General features: G+C 49.1%; 7 protein-coding genes across 7 annotated transcripts; 3 read left to right on the plus strand and 4 right to left on the minus strand.

Moving 5' to 3' along the window:
* Nucleotides 1–116: 116 nt before the first annotated feature.
* N7520_011870 (ribosome biosynthesis protein KRE33) lies at nucleotides 117–3,382 on the plus strand (the record flags this gene model as incomplete). The annotated part of the gene is made up of 2 exons (XM_057145803.1): nucleotides 117–3,109; nucleotides 3,181–3,382. The coding sequence occupies 2 exons, from the start codon at nucleotides 117–119 to the stop codon at nucleotides 3,380–3,382; spliced, it is 3,195 nt and encodes a 1,064-aa protein (XP_056991557.1).
* A 1,418-nt stretch (nucleotides 3,383–4,800) lies between these two features.
* Nucleotides 4,801–6,671, minus strand: N7520_011871 (cytochrome P450; the record flags this gene model as incomplete). The annotated part of the gene is made up of 6 exons (XM_057145804.1): nucleotides 4,801–5,411; nucleotides 5,470–5,518; nucleotides 5,590–5,883; nucleotides 5,968–6,056; nucleotides 6,110–6,194; nucleotides 6,279–6,671. The coding sequence occupies 6 exons, from the start codon at nucleotides 6,669–6,671 to the stop codon at nucleotides 4,801–4,803; spliced, it is 1,521 nt and encodes a 506-aa protein (XP_056991558.1).
* A 1,424-nt stretch (nucleotides 6,672–8,095) lies between these two features.
* On the plus strand, nucleotides 8,096–8,395 carry N7520_011872 (uncharacterized protein; the record flags this gene model as incomplete). The annotated part of the gene is made up of 1 exon (XM_057145805.1): nucleotides 8,096–8,395. One exon carries the CDS (start codon nucleotides 8,096–8,098, stop codon nucleotides 8,393–8,395), a length of 300 nt encoding a protein of 99 aa, XP_056991559.1.
* Nucleotides 8,396–9,154: 759 nt separating this feature from the next.
* On the minus strand, nucleotides 9,155–10,619 carry N7520_011873 (putative disulfide isomerase; the record flags this gene model as incomplete). The annotated part of the gene is made up of 3 exons (XM_057145806.1): nucleotides 9,155–10,331; nucleotides 10,395–10,402; nucleotides 10,470–10,619. 3 exons carry the CDS (start codon nucleotides 10,617–10,619, stop codon nucleotides 9,155–9,157), a joined length of 1,335 nt encoding a protein of 444 aa, XP_056991560.1.
* Nucleotides 10,620–10,798: 179 nt separating this feature from the next.
* Nucleotides 10,799–12,316, plus strand: N7520_011874 (F-box protein; the record flags this gene model as incomplete). The annotated part of the gene is made up of 1 exon (XM_057145807.1): nucleotides 10,799–12,316. The coding sequence occupies one exon, from the start codon at nucleotides 10,799–10,801 to the stop codon at nucleotides 12,314–12,316; it is 1,518 nt and encodes a 505-aa protein (XP_056991561.1).
* A 237-nt stretch (nucleotides 12,317–12,553) lies between these two features.
* Nucleotides 12,554–14,096, minus strand: N7520_011875 (uncharacterized protein; the record flags this gene model as incomplete). The annotated part of the gene is made up of 3 exons (XM_057145808.1): nucleotides 12,554–13,579; nucleotides 13,606–13,848; nucleotides 13,938–14,096. The coding sequence occupies 3 exons, from the start codon at nucleotides 14,094–14,096 to the stop codon at nucleotides 12,554–12,556; spliced, it is 1,428 nt and encodes a 475-aa protein (XP_056991562.1).
* Nucleotides 14,097–14,676: 580 nt separating this feature from the next.
* Nucleotides 14,677–15,907, minus strand: N7520_011876 (F1F0 ATP synthase subunit gamma; the record flags this gene model as incomplete). The annotated part of the gene is made up of 5 exons (XM_057145809.1): nucleotides 14,677–14,770; nucleotides 14,826–14,881; nucleotides 14,945–15,057; nucleotides 15,120–15,694; nucleotides 15,852–15,907. The coding sequence occupies 5 exons, from the start codon at nucleotides 15,905–15,907 to the stop codon at nucleotides 14,677–14,679; spliced, it is 894 nt and encodes a 297-aa protein (XP_056991563.1).
* Between the last annotated feature and the right edge of the window lie 629 nt (nucleotides 15,908–16,536).

The raw sequence follows: 16,536 nt of genomic DNA on the forward strand, positions 1-16,536 counted from the left end.
GACTAAGAATTCTGAGTCTCTATATCAAATCACAACCTGCCCATTCTTCCTCCTCGGGTAATTCGACAAAAAGCCCAAACCCTCGATTTCCTCGCGGCCAGCTCCGCACCCTCATCATGCCGCGCAAGGCGATTGACTCGCGAATCCCCGCTCTGATCCGAAATGGCGTCCAAGAAAAGAAGCGCAGCTTCTTTGTGGTTGTTGGTGACCGCGCCAAAGATGTGATCGTGCATCTTCACTATATCATGTCCAGCGTGGATGTGAAGCAGAACAAGTCTGTTCTTTGGGCCTACAAGAAGGATCTGCTGGGCTTTACCAGTCACCGCAAGAAGCGCGAAGCAAAGATCAAGCGAGAAGTCAAGCACGGTATTCGGGAACCCAACCAGGAGGACCCATTTGAGTTGTTCATCACCCTCAACCAAATCCGCTATGTCTACTACAAGGAAACAGAGAAGATTCTGGGTAACACCTACGGCATGTGCATTCTCCAGGACTTTGAAGCCATGACCCCGAACCTTTTGGCCCGCACAGTCGAGACAGTCGAGGGTGGTGGTATGGTGTTGTTGCTGCTCAAGAGCATGAGTAGTCTGAAGCAATTGTACACGTTGTCCATGGATATTCACTCCCGCTACCGAACAGAGGCGCACGATGATGTTGTTGCTCGCTTTAACGAGCGCTTCATCTTGTCTCTGGGAAGCTGTGACTCCTGCTTGGTTGTTGATGACGAGTTGAACGTGCTGCCTATCTCCGGCGGTAAAAACGTCAAGCCGCTCCCTCCCCCCGAATCCACCGACGAGTCGAGCTCCGGCACAAAGAAGGAATTGAAGGAAATTAAAGAGAGCCTGGCTGACGCGAAGCCTATTGGCCCCCTGGTGAACCTTGCTAAGACCGTGGATCAAGCAAAGGCGCTCTTGACATTTGCCGATGCGATCGCCGAGAAGACACTGAAGAGCACTGTTACTCTGACTGCCGGTCGTGGACGAGGAAAGTCTGCTGCTCTTGGTGTTGCAATTGCAGCAGCCATCGCCCACGGATACAGCAATATTTTCATCACTTCACCGAGCCCCGAGAACTTGAAGACCTTGTTTGAGTTTGTGTTCAAGGGCTTCGATGCTCTGGGTTATCTCGATCACGTCGACTACACCATTCTCCAGTCGACTAACCCCGATTTCAACAAGGCGATTGTCAGAGTCAACATTCACCGCAACCACCGTCAGACCATTCAATACATCCAGCCGCAGGACGCCCATGTCCTTGGACAGGCTGAGCTCTTGGTCATTGATGAGGCTGCTGCCATTCCCCTGCCATTGGTGCGCAAGCTGATGGGTCCCTACCTCATCTTCATGGCCTCCACCATCAACGGTTATGAAGGAACCGGTCGTTCGCTATCTCTGAAGTTGATCCAACAGCTTCGTGAACAATCCCGAGGTGGTCTCAAGAGCAATGACGACACAGATGTAGCAGACCGCAGCACCGGCAAGGCTTCGAAGAACGCAGACAAGAACCTCGGCGGCCGTTCTCTTCGAGAGATCACCCTCGCAGAGCCGATTCGTTACGCCCCGGGAGATTCTGTTGAGAAGTGGTTGAACAAGGTCCTGTGCCTTGATGCGACTCTTCCCAAGTCTCGTATGAACACCCAAGGTTGCCCGCACCCCTCAAAGTGCCAGCTGCTCCAGGTCAACCGGGATACTCTGTTCTCTTTCCACCCTGTTTCAGAGAAGTTCTTGCAGCAGATGATGGCGCTTTATGTTGCCAGTCACTACAAAAATACCCCCAACGATCTTCAGCTCATGAGTGATGCACCCGCACACCAGCTCTACGTGCTTGTTCCTCCAATTGACGAGGAAGCTACGAAGCTGCCAGAGCCACTCTGTGTTATCCAGGTTGCTCTTGAGGGTCGCATCAGCAGACAGAGCGTTCTCAACAGCCTTAGCCGTGGTCAGAGAGCCGGTGGTGACCTGATCCCCTGGTTGGTTAGCCAGCAGTTCCAGGATGAAGACTTTGCCAGCCTCTCGGGTGCTCGAATTGTTCGTATTGCCACAAACCCCGAGTATGTAGGCATGGGATACGGTTCACGTGCCATGGAGCTCCTCGTTGATTTCTTCGAGGGCAAGTTCACTAGCCTGGATGAGAATATGACTGCTCCCCAGGAAGAGATGGTCCGTGTTACAGATGAAGAGCTCGCGAACTCGAGCCTCCTGGACGACAATGTGCACGTTCGGGATATTCGCACTATGCCTCCTCTATTTGGAAAGCTGACCGAACGCCGTCCTGATGCCCTTGACTACGTTGGTGTTAGCTACGGCTTGACCCCCTCACTCCACAAGTTCTGGAAGCGCACTTCGTTCCACCCGGTCTACCTGCGTCAAACCCCCAACGAACTTACAGGAGAGCACTCGTGTGTGATGCTTCGCACTCTGGCTGCTGGTACGAACGATGCTGGTTGGTTGGGATCTTTCTCCCGTGACTTCCACCGCCGATTCCTTGCTCTGCTCTCTTACCAGTTCCGCCAATTCCCCTCGGTCCTCTCTTTGAGCATTTGTGAATCTGCCAACGCTGGTGCTAAGCTTGACACGACTGCCGTGCTGCGCAGCTTGAAGAAGGCTGATCTTGATGCCGCTTTCTCGCCTTTCGACTTGAAGCGTCTTGACAGTTACGCAAATAACCTCCTCGACTACCACGTCATTCTAGATATGATTCCTCTCATCGCAGAGTACTACTTTTCCAATCGTTTGGCTGGCAAAGTGAGCCTGTCAGGTGTTCAGCAGTCAATCCTTCTGGCCATTGGTTTGCAACGCAAGAGCCTGGATGACGTCGAGAAGGAGCTAAACCTCCCCGCTCCCCAGCTCCTTGCCATGTTCCTCAAGATCATGCGCAAGGTATCCACTCACTTCCGTGGTATCGTTGAGGGTGCCGTGGCCGAGTCTATGCCCGCAGAAAAAGCCCCTGTCGAACCTGCAGGTGGTGCCCATGATGACGATATCATTGAGGACCGTTTCAAGCCGTTGGATATCGGTCTGGACGAGGAGCTCAAGGAGGGTGGTCAGCAGATTGACGACGAGATGCGCGAGAAGCAGCGTGCGCTGATCGATTCTCTTCCCTTGGACAAGTAAGTCAACTCCGTGTTCATTTTCACACCTGCGAGGTCCGAATGAACAATAACTGATTTATAGCCTCCAGATACGCAATTGATAGTGGTTCCGCAGCCTGGGAAGACGCTGAGAAGCAAATCCGCAACGGCGGTGCTGCTACTGTCAGTGTGAAGTCCAAGCCGTCGAAGCGAAAGAAGGGCGAGACCGCTCGTGAGCTGTTCGACAAGGAGGTCGACGCAAAGAGACAAAAGATGATCAAGAAGGGCACTGAGGGCCGCAGCAAAAAATAGAGCCAAGGCTCTGAATGTTTGGTGGCGTTACTTTGCATTTTGTACGGTGTTTCTGCGGCTGTTCCCTCGTTCTTTTCTGTTTAAAATTCATGTGCAATGCTTGACCCTTGTATATATTCAGTTGTACCAAAATGACCAGCCTGGGTCTTGTGTGCAGAGATATCATGGAGCCATAGAATCCGCTGTTAATGTGTTCTATTCACCGCAGTCATACTAGTAGTCCTGGATGTAGCCCACATTCTACCCGACTACGGGGGCGAGCAAGCCCATCTTGTGACCTGCAACTTGCAATCTCTTTTCCTGTAATCCTAATACCACTTCATTTCCACTGCGCATTCCATAATAAACAGCAGTATTGGAGTATGGGGTCAGCTGACCCCCTCGGTTTGTCAGCGCGTGCATATCTTTAGCTAGATCTCTCTCTTTCTCTCTCTCTCCTTCTCTTTCTCTCCTCTATCCCTCTTGGAATACAGATCTTGTCCCTTTTCTTTGTTTCCACGCTACTATGTAGCCCTTTCTTCCCCTGGACGGCAGACCAGCTGCCAACATTTGGTAAAGGCAGCAAACCTTGGCAAGTGTTCGGGACATCCTTTGGAGCATTATGCTTGTTATGACTCGCGGTCGTCTGCGTCTGGCGCGCGGTCAAGTTCATCAACAATGTGTAAGACTTCTCTTGATGCGTGCCTGAGATTCATCCTAATCGAGTAGCATAGATACTCCCCACTTGGCCCACCACCCTTGGATGCCGACTCAGAGGCGTAGCGGCCATCAGGACAGAACCTTTTATTCTATAACGAGTATTCACCGCTTTACCACTTTTATGCTGTCTTATACTGGAAAATCAACGAATTCTATAAACACTTTCGCTAATGTCCACTCACCTAGTATCAACCTTTGTATCTATAGGGTAGGTATATACGGTAAGGGTACTATTATACTAGAGGCTTTCTGCCGCACAAAAAGCGCGGCGCCTACCTAAGTATTATATCACACCTCCCACTCGGTATTTTATGTAGTATTCTACCTTTTTTTCTATCAGATTAGTCTAATGGTCAAAGGGCTCTCCTGATTCATACATAGCGGAATAGAAAAGAAAGAGAAAAAAAGAGAAGTGGAAGGAGAAGGTGAAAAAAGAAAGTCTATGGTATACCCAAGAAATAGAGGGGTAGATTAGCGTGGCAGTATCTATAATTTCTGCCATTTATTATGCGATTATCAATGTTCTGTCATCATGGCCGCTACTTGCCTCCGTACCCGAAATACTCGATCGAGTCATTCGGATGTGAAGGTGAAACTGAGCAAGGGAGTTCAATCTATAAATCATTGCTCGAGTCACCGTGCTGAGAAGCGTCGTGCGCAGTGGAAGCTTGTCTTCGTAAAGGCTTTCTATATAGTCGCAGTCCGTAACAATGTCTTGATCAGAATACCCTTTCCGTGAACTTGATGCTGCACTTATCCTTTGGCTGACAAGTCAGCTGATCATTGTAGTCAGGTACTGGAGGTTCTTCCATCTTTTCAAGCCTCTCATCCACCATCGACAAATCAAACCTCAAGACAAACGAAGAAGTCAAGAGCTTCATCGTCAATATAGCAAGTCTCTGCCCCTTGCACATGTGCTTGCCCATGCCCCATCCTATGAAGGGTACGTCTTTCTGGATCAATCGGGAAGGATTCCAACGAGTTGGATCCGCATAGTAGGATGGATTTAAACACGTATCCAAAAATGGGTATGCAACAAAGGCCCCGGATGGGATGGTATAGCCTCCAACAGAAAAATCCGGGCCTGTGTTTTTGCGAAGAGCTGTGTGCGGTTGGGAGATTCGCATGGTCTCTCGAATACAAAGGTCAAGATGAGGCATTTTCGTTTCCCAGGCCGTGAGGGGGACTTGGGATAGTGCGTTGGTGAGATCTTCATGGGATGGGGATTGCGGTAGAGAGATGTCGTATATTGATAAAAGGCCTTGAACTTCTTCACGAACGGCTGCAGCCCACAATGGGTCAGATGAAAGAAACATAATGAGCCATTTTCCTGTAATACATCATTAGATCCTGAGCTTCGATAACATTCATGAATATTTGACAGGTACCAATTGTCCCCGTGGAACGAGCTCCCGCCAAAGGAAGGGCTATCATGAACTTGAAGGAGTGTCAGCATTGATGTTTGGTTTTCCAAAGTCAACGTAAAGTCAGAAGAGAAAATGCCTTACTCTAGTTGTGTATTCTTCAGTCTGGTTGCTGTCCACGAGCTGTTGTAGCGCATCTGGTCTCGAAGGTCCACCGTTGATCCTCTTCCGAACAATTCTTTTAAAAGTGAGATATAGATTTGCAGCAGCCCATATTCTTCGGAACCTGGCAGGACCATATATCCAAGGGAGATGGATTAATAATGGCTCGCTGGAGGAATCCAGAGTGTCAAACCATCCTTTTAAGCGAGACACCAGGGCTAAGTCATCGGCAATGTCGAATGTATTGAGAACTCGCATAATCATAACAAATGTGATCTAAAGTTGGATAGAGTCAGCTTTGTCAATCTTTTATAGTGCGGTAAGAACTCAATCATGCGTGCCAGTTTTTGAATTACCTACATCATAGATGGCTGAGCGGGGATCCAACAGACCTTGACTACCCCATGTATCCATTTTGCGCTGACAATCGGACAAAAGATAAGGAATCACTAGTCTTATATGAGAGAATGTAGATAATTTGACAGGTAGGCTGCGAACTTACTGAAGGTCAAATTATCGGATTTCTGGAGAATCAAGAGACGTCTATAGAATGAATCGATTTGATTAACATGATAGCCCTTGGGTATCTAAACATGTTAGGGCCAGTCAGTACCAAAGGCCAACTTGAGATGTGCACCTTAGCACTATAGATAACTATTCAGGGGACTTACAGACTCCAGTACAAGTTGAGTACCTTGATAAATATCAAGACCAGGCTCCTGCAAAATCATTTGCCGCCCTTCTTCTCCAGAAACAGCGATCACACGGTGCTTGAGTAAGTTAAACTGAAACACCCATGATCCTGTCTGTTTGAAACCTTCTCTAAGGAAGTCGAACCGCTTCCTGTAAAATCCTTTCACAGTTTGCACTTTGGGTAGGTTCAGAAGGGAAGGAGCATTCCCATCTTTGTGAGGGGGGAATTCTTGCCCATTCCAGAATGAAGACGGACAGGAAAAGGTAAGAAGGAAGATAGCTGTAACAGCTAGCACAATGAAGGCCCGAATGTTGGTTGAAACACAGACAAAAAAGGTCAGAGATACTGGAAATAAAGTAAACTCAGCCATTTTTTTGGCTTGCGAAGTGGATTGATAGAGGCTTTGGGCTCGAATGATGCCGGTGAACTAGATAATGTATAAACCTCAAAGTGCTTCGAAGTACTTGAGAACTTGCACAGTAGATACACCTACTTATACCCAAGCAGCTACCTAGTTTCTGAGCTACTATGTACTTACGTTCTGTCCTGCACTTGATGTCCACATACGCCATAATTCTGCTCACACATCGGGCATGCGGCATATAGATGTCATTTGCACTTCCAATTCGTCGCCTGGTTGTCTCAAATAGGTCTGGTAGAGTATTGGCAGTAATTTCGCTGTAAATCTAGCTTACTTTAATCCAAAAAACCCCACCTATACGAGGGTAACGGGGTCCATATTGTTGTGACTGTGACTTGATCTTGTCTGAAAGAGTCCCCGTGGATGTCTCATTTTCTCAATACCCACGGCTATCATACCATTGTTAACTTAGCTCCATGCATATCTTTGAGAGATTTGGAATATCTTTATCAAAATTTTGAAAATTTCCGGATTTCTGTGGATACTCCGCAACCGATAGTGCTGATTGCACCATCTAGTAATGACCCTAAACCACTTCCAGTTATTGTAGCCTCGCGAAGGTGCTTCCGACACTTTCATATGAGCCCAATTAGGCCTAGGTGCAGAATTCCAGTGAGGTGTGGGGGCCTCGCATAATGATACATCCTCGGCTTCCTTGGTCTTTCCTTATCGGGTATCCGCGTCTACCGGATCTAATTGGTCTGGGTGCAGCTACGATATAACTGGATCGAACAATTCAATTAAAAATTGTAGCTCCGAAACAATAATGTAAGGGCCACGTGGATACCTAAATTGTTCCATGCAGTCTACATAATATAAGGAGTAGCACCTTCCACATTAATCATGGCCCCATTTCTCTGGGGCACAGTGGCTCAGCGCTAGCACATACATGAACCGCTGTGGATACTTCCAGTGATAGTCCAAGAAACGTGTTAATATACTACTTACTAAGTCATATATCAGGCACCCAGTTCTCCCTCTACATACTAAATGGAGCCTATGGGGAGTGCTATTTGTGTACCTCACGCAATTCAGTTATGGCTTCGGTCTTATGCACAACTTCATCTTGACTATCACGCCTTACCACAGCATTATTGGTTCCCGATAAGGACCTCGGGAAATTTGATGACTGCATGTGCCTCGCATATACCACGTCAAGTCTCCTGCATGCAGTTATATTAAACCACTATAATACATGTCGGATGAACTGAGTACAAGGAAGAAAACCGCATGTATTGACACTAGAAAAAATTCAACAATTGATCAGGAGGTAAGCAACCTTCACAAGAGCAGGAAGCCGTCTTATCCTTGGCAACTTGAAGTCTTTTACGAAGGACCTTCAAAGCGTAATCATCATTCGAAAACTCCATCATATGCGCACCCTCGGGTATTGGTCCACTCTTCCCCTCAATCGGAAGCCCCTGTATGGCACACGCGTCGAAGTCGATAATGACAACCTCCTCGCCATCTTTGGTTTTGAACATCACGTTGGAATCACGGATATCGTGATGGACAAGATTGAGGGAATGAAGATGTTTGAGTCCTGCCTCGATCTGATGACAACAGCTGTCGATATCGATCTGATGCTCCGTGTTTCTAGGTCCATGAGCTCTTGCGCGTACTTTTCAAAACAAAGTCCGGTGATTCTGCCATCTTTCACCACACATCCATGACAGCGAGCGATATTTTCGTGTGGGTTTTTCATCAGAACCTCGCAGATTTTCGCTTCTTTGAGTAGGTTCCTGCTGAGACCGGGTGAACCGGAGTAGCTAGACATACCAGGTTGCTTGATGTAGACGTTCGGGCTGTCTGGAAAAGAACATATTGTGAGGTCATCCTCATGAAGAGGCCAGAGATGCTCATTTGGGATTTTGGTCAATTCATTGGGACTGTCGATTTCTGCCGGGTTGCTAACGCGATCGGGTAGTTGAGCCGCGAAGTAGTCGTCGCCATCCTGGAAGATGATCTTTTGTGTATAAGAATTTCATTTCAGCACCATGATCCCAACCCTCGGACATTGAATGGTACTTCATTTTGTTGATTTAACGCCTTGAGTCTTGAAGTGAACGGATCAAAATGAGATTTGCAACTGGCATGCCAGTCAGCGAGCTTAAATAGCTTAAATACAGACTTGGGGCTTGGGCCGCCAGATCACCTGAGCATGCCCAGTAGTTGTGATTGGAATTGTGACACAGCATGAAGCGGTGAACCACTGAGCTTCAGACTTTTAGACAGAGAAGATATGCCGCCGCAATCAAGGATCCAAATCGCGTACGTGCAACGTTCGAAATGTACCTACATGAGATTTTTGAAATGGCTCCCAATCGGATAAACAGTATACAATAGCATTTGTCCATATGAGATACATAGCTGCAAGACGCAATGACTGTCGAAGAAACATCGCACTTAATTCCAATTATAGTCTCGAAATCTTACAGCTCATCATGCTCAGCCTCAGGCTTATTCCCGACTACAATACCCTCAGGCAGTTTCTCCTTGGCACCCTCGCCGAGTCTGATAGCATCAAACCAAGACTCAACGGGGGTGATGCCGAACTCCCCCTCGGCACTGTACCGACGCCACCAGCCACGACGGGCGTTTATGACGATTAGCTCCACTTCATCAACACCATCGAGACCCAATGCGGTACGCAAGGTCTTGGAGGCAGTGTTGGTTTCGGGGATGGCGTAGACAGGGAAAATATCAACGCCGCGCAGGGAGTGTTTGTGTGAGATCTCGGCGAGACTAGACAGCGCGTCGGTGGCGGTGGAAGAAAGCGCGTCTTCTTCGCCTGTCGCAGGGAGAAGGGCTAGCACGCAGGTCTTCGACTTGGGTTCTAGACAGGCAGCACCGAGAGATTCGGGAGTGGCTAGGGCAGGTACTGGGGGTGCGACGGGGACCTCTACGGGCTTGGTTTCGGGGGTCGGGGTGGGTTCCTCTGCATCTTCGGCGACAGACGTCGGCTTGGTTTTGGGCTTAGGCTTAGCCTTGGAGTTTGCGGGCGCGGCCTTTCCAGTGGCGTCTGGGTTAGGCTCGGCAAATTGACTCAAGAACTTGAGGATAGGCTGCTTCTTCAGCTCGCCATCAAACACCGTAGGCTCTGCATCACCACCAGGTACCACGACCAGGGTTGGGAACTGCTCCACGCCGAACTTCTCCACGGAGCTAGTTTCCTTGTTGCGGACCTGGGCGACGTCAATGGCGCCTAGGAAGTCAATCGCCAACGCGCGGATGAGTGAGCCGGTTGTGCCCTTCTCCGTGAAAAGAATGGCCTTGGGTCGCTCCTCGTTCTGTCCCAGCCAATTGTCCAAGTCCTTGTCCGTTGCGCGCTTCACGTGGTTGGGAATGCGGTCCACCACCGCGTCGACGATGCCCTTCGCGGTGCGCGGGCCCTGGTAGTCCTCCACACGTGGCTTTCCGGGTTTCTTCGAGGGGGTCACGATCTTGAGGGTTGGGAAGCCCTTGACGCCCATTTGCCCGCAGAAAGGCTTGTTCTCGTCCTCATCGCAGTTGATCGCAGCAACCTTGGCCAGACCGTTCAGATTTTGCGCGGCTTTCTCGTAGGCGGGTTTGAGGTTCTGACAGTGGCCACACCAGGGCGCATAGAATCTAGAGAGCGTGAAAGGTCAGCGTGAGGATCTTGGAGTTGTTGACAGTGCGGGGATTGCTTACTCGACGATCTAGAAGAATGTTAGCGCATTCGATAGATTATTTTTTAAATAGCTTCATAAGAAACAATCATCTCACCGAAGTGTGATTTGAGTTCGCAATGAGCGATCCGTAAGTCTTTTGGTTCAGCTGGAGCACCGGGGACTTCTGGGTGTAAATGCCATCGGCGTTAGCAGGCAAAGCTGCCAGTAGCGAGGCAACAAGCAGGAAAGAGCCTGAGGGCAACATGATGAGAAAACAACGAAGTTGAATTTAAGCGACCGCAAAGGCACCCGGCTCAGTAGAGCGTTAAATAAGAAAATCTGGTCAGGTTGATAATTACGCAAGGTGTCCTGAAGCTCTTGGCATGCGGAGGGAAAAGCTTCTCCAATTGGAAGCTCAAGCCTTTATTCCTTCGCCGCACAATTATGCTACAGCCTTGCACTTCGCAAAATGATGATCTGGCCTTTTTACCTCGGGATATCTTCTGGTTAATCATCGACTATTTGGCCCCTACAGATCTCGTCCGTTGTCGCCGTGTTTCTCGGTCATGGAACGAAGCATTCGGCAATCCGGCCATCTTGGTCCCACTCATGAAAAGACACTTTCCTTGGACAGATGAAGTCAAAACACTACCTGATAGCTTAGAGTCAAAAAGCTGCAGGGCTCGCCATCTTTTTGATCAAGTCACTGCGCGATATCACCATTTGGAACACGGGAAGCCCCGTTCCATACAAAAGTACCGCCTGTGTGACGACTTCGGAGGTGCAGGGGACCGGGAATGGTACCAGGTGCAGCCATGGGAGTCGCACGCGAGTCATATCAGGCAAACTGTGGACCGCCAGTTCTCCGAGGCGCTGTGGACACACGAAGATGGACTACTAGTCTACCCCAGTGCCCATCACCAATGCCTGGTGCTGATGGACTTAAGCAATGACCGAAGCTTCATGGTTCCTTTCATCATTTGCGGAAGAGTAGTCCGTAGAGTTCGATTGCAGAAACGGCTGTTGGTTATCGAATGGGCAGAGCCGAAAGCATTCCACTGGCTGAACGACAGTGATGGTGTGCATCGCCATTATGCATCATCATTCGACCTGAAGCGAAAATCTGATGATGGCTGGAATATCATCCCTCGCAACCAGTGGAAGATCATGTTTTTGGGACATCCGCTCAGTGAAAGAGATCGATTCTTCTCTGCGCATAGTGACACCTATTACGTGATCTATATCTGGCAGCCCAACCGCAGCCTATACACTGCAGACGAAGATGCTCCTATTGAGTCATTGTTTGTGTGGGATATTTCCAAGACATCTTCATATCAGCCATCACTAGACCCTACGGGACGCCAAACAGGTCCAGATGTCGACCAGTCTCCATCCATCGTGGCTCGGTTTGGTTTCCGGGACCTCGAATTCTTCGGCGTGCGCCAACGCGGTTGCCCAAGTATTCAGCGACTCGAAGTCACCGACGATGGTGAATCAATCATAATAACAGAAAACCTCAACACCTGGCTAACATCTCCTGACCCTCTTGGTCTCCCTCTGGCCATAAGAACCAGCATTCCATTGAAGGGGTATGGTCCTCATTGGCGACAAGAAAGTAACATCCTCGTGCCACCCTACCGCGGTAACTGCAGTCTACAGACAACGCCCGTGAGCGCTATGGCTTTGTTTGTCGATAGCTGGTATGGTATTCTTGCACAAGTGACAGATCCGAATGCCGGGCTCAGTTTCTGTTTGCATTTCGATCCTGTTCAGTGGGATTCAGATGCAAGAGATAATGAACATAAGGACCAGACTATAAAGTTGTCTACGCAGACCATGCATACTAAGGTGATCAAGGAGAATCAAGATTTCGCCGGCCGAGGGAAGATAAGTGGTTGTGAGAGATATCTAGTAGGGGAGAATCGTAATAGGGAACTGGTTATCTATAGATTTGATCGATGAGGACATGAAATCTCACTCCATAGCAAAATGCGCCTACTTGGATATAAGTACTCAAACTGCGTGCTAGTAAAAAAGTAGATTGGTTCATATTTCCTGAATAGATTTTGACGCAAAATGAACATCTTTCTAGCTAGTTCTCTCTAGGCCTCAGTGTTTCATTTCAAAAAGCAGAAAGCACAAAGTAAATCAAAGCTGGTGGTGTCATTTTCCAGGTCCCATAATCAATTTAGGAGCTCATCATTCGTCATGCGCATACTTGCAGCGAACACATGCTTTTGTACCACAGGATGGGCAGGTCAAGGTAGAGACCTGCATCCAGAGGTGACAAACTTCACACTCGGAATATCCAAAGGATCTGCTCCAGGTTCCCCGGTGTGAGCAGTGCAGTGTACTTTTCTCTAGGTCTGGCTGGACGATTTTTGCGGGAAGTCGGACATCTTCAACTTGATGACCAAAAAACTCTTGGAAAACACCTCGCATCTCTAGATGCATATCCTCGACAGTGTAGCAGGTGCCAGATTCCCTTAGTTTCATGGCGAAGAAAGGAATGTACGGCTCCAGCACGTCTGAAGTTTGATCGTTTGCACTATGGTCAGACATCTCTGTAAAGTGAGGATCTTCTTTCTCGGTAGCAGCATCGGAATCGATAGGCACGTGAGCTTTTTTCCCTTTGGGAGGGTTGGACCTAGCTTCATACTCCTGTTCTTCATCGCTCAGATCGATCAGGAGGCTCGGAATGTCGGTCACCATGTCAATGTCTAAGCCGGCCTCGGAATAACCAGAGTCATCGGCTTCGTTGCATTGGGGGAAGCAGGAGCGAGGTTCATATGCTTGTTCATCGCCAGTAAGATCGATAAGGTGGCCCGAGCCAATAGCTGAACGTGCCTCGGTTTCAACACCAGGCCAGTGTTTCTCATACTCCATGTTCCAAATGTTGTCTTTGTCATACTTTATCTTCCCGGTATTGCATGAATCTTCAGAAGATTCGTCATCAGTATTTTGGAACATGGAATCCACATCCCCTGCTGACTTCCCACCCTGCGCGGCATGTGCGTGAAGCCGTTCCTCTGCTTCTTGCACGTCGGAGTCAATATAGCCATGCCCGATCGCGTTTTCATCGGTATCTGAACCTGAAATCTCACCCAGTATCGGTTCCTGGTCTGCCGCCATGTGGGTTTCCGTGGCCTGTCTGCGGAATTCCTCCGTTGCCTTTTCGACCTCGGGATCGATACCGGCAGTCCTCTTTACCCACTCGTCCATCTCCTCTGCGTATTGAGCCATTGAAACACGTTCCAGTCAGAATCTTCGTCCATGTGAATGTCAGTGCCGAAGCTGTACTTATGACCTTCATTGGAGTCGGGAGAATTCCAGGGCTGATAGTCTTCCTGCGGAGGACATCCATCCCAATTCTGCGGATTGTCAGAGGAATGGTATCGTTCTCCATTTCCACGATAGGCAGGGTAAACTTGCAAGGACTCATCATAGCAGCGGCGGCGCTTACGGTTGCGGAGAATGTATCCCGCTTCCTGAATCTGAAAAGGCCATGAGTACGGGGATACAATTCAATTGAAACGTCAAAATAGATATGCAGAGCTAGAATTGGAATAAATATTGATCGCACCTGGTAGAAGATATCGAGAGAGGCAATATCGCCGCCTGTCTTGTCGGGATGGTGCAAGAGGACCAACCTTCTGAAGGAAGCATTGATCTCCTTTTCAGTGCAACCAGGCGGGACTTCAAGAGTCTGGTAGTGGTTGGCTGGGTCTGAAGAGAGCGGCATTCTAGTGGTTAGAAGTCGATGTATTTGTAGTCGAGATGATGGGTAGTTTAGAATAAGGCCTTGGTTATGCCGAAGAGTTTAGGAAGTTGATAAATATATGATGCTGATCACATATAGATAGGTTCAGGAAGTGCATTGGAGTGGGTGTTAGAGGTGAATTACGACCTTCCATCGTCCACTGAAATGTTGGGGTATTGAAGCAGAATTGACTGTGCAAGTGAACAGACCACTTCACTGCGCTGTGACGTCGTCGGATTTAAGGCTTGAAATGCAGATGGAGAAGAGACATCTGGAAGCTCACGATATCCTCGAACTTGAAAGCAGGATGAGAAATGACTGAGGAAGATGAAAGGTGGTTCCCAGGTGTGAAGTTGGCAAACTTCTGATATGTACCACATTTCAAGGTTCAATGAGAATTGGCTACAAAATCTTCAGCAAAGTTATATTGTGGGTGAAGCCGGTTATACCGGAAACACATAGGAAAATGGAATGGATTGACACTGATTTTACAAAAAACGTCGATCTAAATATCAACAAGTCTACGCCAAAGGAGACTTCCCATAAGAGCCCGTTAAGGCTCTTACATGTCGGCGGAGGCGGTGGCACCGGTAATAATCTCAACCAGCTCACCGGTAATGGTAGCTTGACGCTGACGGTTGTACAGAATCTGGAACCTGTTGAAGTTGTTAGCATGAAAGAGTTGGAAACAGGGGGTAAATGTAAACATACTTCTGGATCATCTCACCAGCGTTCTTGGAGGCGTTCTCCATGGCGTTGCGACGAGCCTGGGAGCTGTGTCAGCAGAGGAAATCATATTTTTTTGCAACATGGGATAGTGATAAACATACAGAGATCTCACAAGCGTGACCCTCAGCCATAGCCCAGAAGATGTTGTTGGCGAGAGCGTACTCGCGGAGACCAGCCAGAGCCTCGTCGTCAATCTCGAAAGCGGAGATGTTGGCTGGACATGTTGTCAGTATTTTCGAGCTTGAAATTTCTCTCAGGGGTGGATGAAAAACGTACCGGACTGGGTGATAGCCTCCTCGGAGTAGGCCTCGGAGACGGTGGCCTCGTAGGTCTGAGCGTTGACGAACTTGTTGTAGATGACCTTGACGCTGCTGTAGTCGGTAGGCAGCAGGGCGATCTGGTCGGCGACAGCCTGAGCATCGGCGAAGGTGGGGATGTCCTTGCAGACGTTCGAGAAGGAGAGGAGGATCTTCTCGGGAGCGAAACGCGACAGCTGGGCCTTGCCCTTCTCACCGAGGATAACGAGATCGGCCTCGGGGTCCTCGGTCAACAGACGGCGAGCAGCCTTGCTCAGACTGGAGTGGATACCACCGCAAAGACCCTTGTCGGAGCTAGCGACGACGTACAGAGTCTTCTTGCCCTCGATGGGCTTGGTCTCGGCCTTCTCGAAGACGGTGTTGGAGGTCTCACCGTAGACACGAGACTCGTCCATAGCTCTCTGGGCGCGAGTAAGACGGGTAGAGGCAACGACCTTCATGGTGTTGGTGATCTTCTGGATGTTCTTGATGGACTTGAGGCGGCCCTCAATCTCACGCAGAGTCGCGAAGTTGGCGGCATTGGGCGGGGCAGTGCTTGGGTGGGAGTTAGCAATGGAGGACGAATTGATTGATTATCGAGGCGATTGAGCTTGTTTCCTCTGGGTAGCAGGGGTGGCATTCGTCGTGGTGATGTTGAATTCGGCTGGTGAAAGGACCGAACCACTTCAGCGGGCATCGGAAGAAGACTTACCGGGTGACAGCAGCACTGCCAGCCCTGAGGACCGGGCGGGCGGCACGGGAGAACATTTTGTAGGATTAGGGGGTTACGAACGGAAAAGTTCGAAACTGGGGGAAGAGATGTAGGAAGGAGCAGGGAATGCCAGAAGACCTCACTGGTTGCTGGGAGTTGCGATGGTCGGGAAGTGCGAAGTTGAACTCCTGGCCGTCCCATGCGCTAAACCGTAATGGGGAAGAATCTACGGCGTACCATTCCGGCTTCCGGCGCACTTTGACCTTACTGCCTTATATATCGGGCATGAATTTCCGTAACATGATTACATAACCAAATCAATCAACAATCAACCAGTGAGCTAGCCATTCCCGGCCTCAGGCAGTCCATGAGGTAACGAATCTCATTTTCCATTCCATTCCCTCCATTCCCCCAAACTTTACCTTTGCTTGTGAACTTGGGTGCTGCGGATTCCCTGCCCCCAATCTTCTTAGCGTTTCATTTCCCCCACACTTTTCAACTTCTCTTCAGTTCTCGCATCATTGAATGCATTATTTGACTTAGCATTTGTTTGCCCTCTGTTCATTGGTCAAAATTGCCTTCAATCCGTTCTTCTATCAAGCGGCTCGTTTTGCCCGACTCGGCGCACGAGGCTACGTGCCTTCGATCATCCCTCGTTTGTTTCACTCTCGCCCTCGGTCTCCGA

This window comes from Penicillium odoratum, assembly GCF_028828045.1.
Source record: "Penicillium odoratum strain IBT 22623 chromosome Unknown utg000008l_segment0_segment0, whole genome shotgun sequence".
In the NCBI taxonomy this organism is placed as follows: domain Eukaryota; kingdom Fungi; phylum Ascomycota; class Eurotiomycetes; order Eurotiales; family Aspergillaceae; genus Penicillium; species Penicillium odoratum.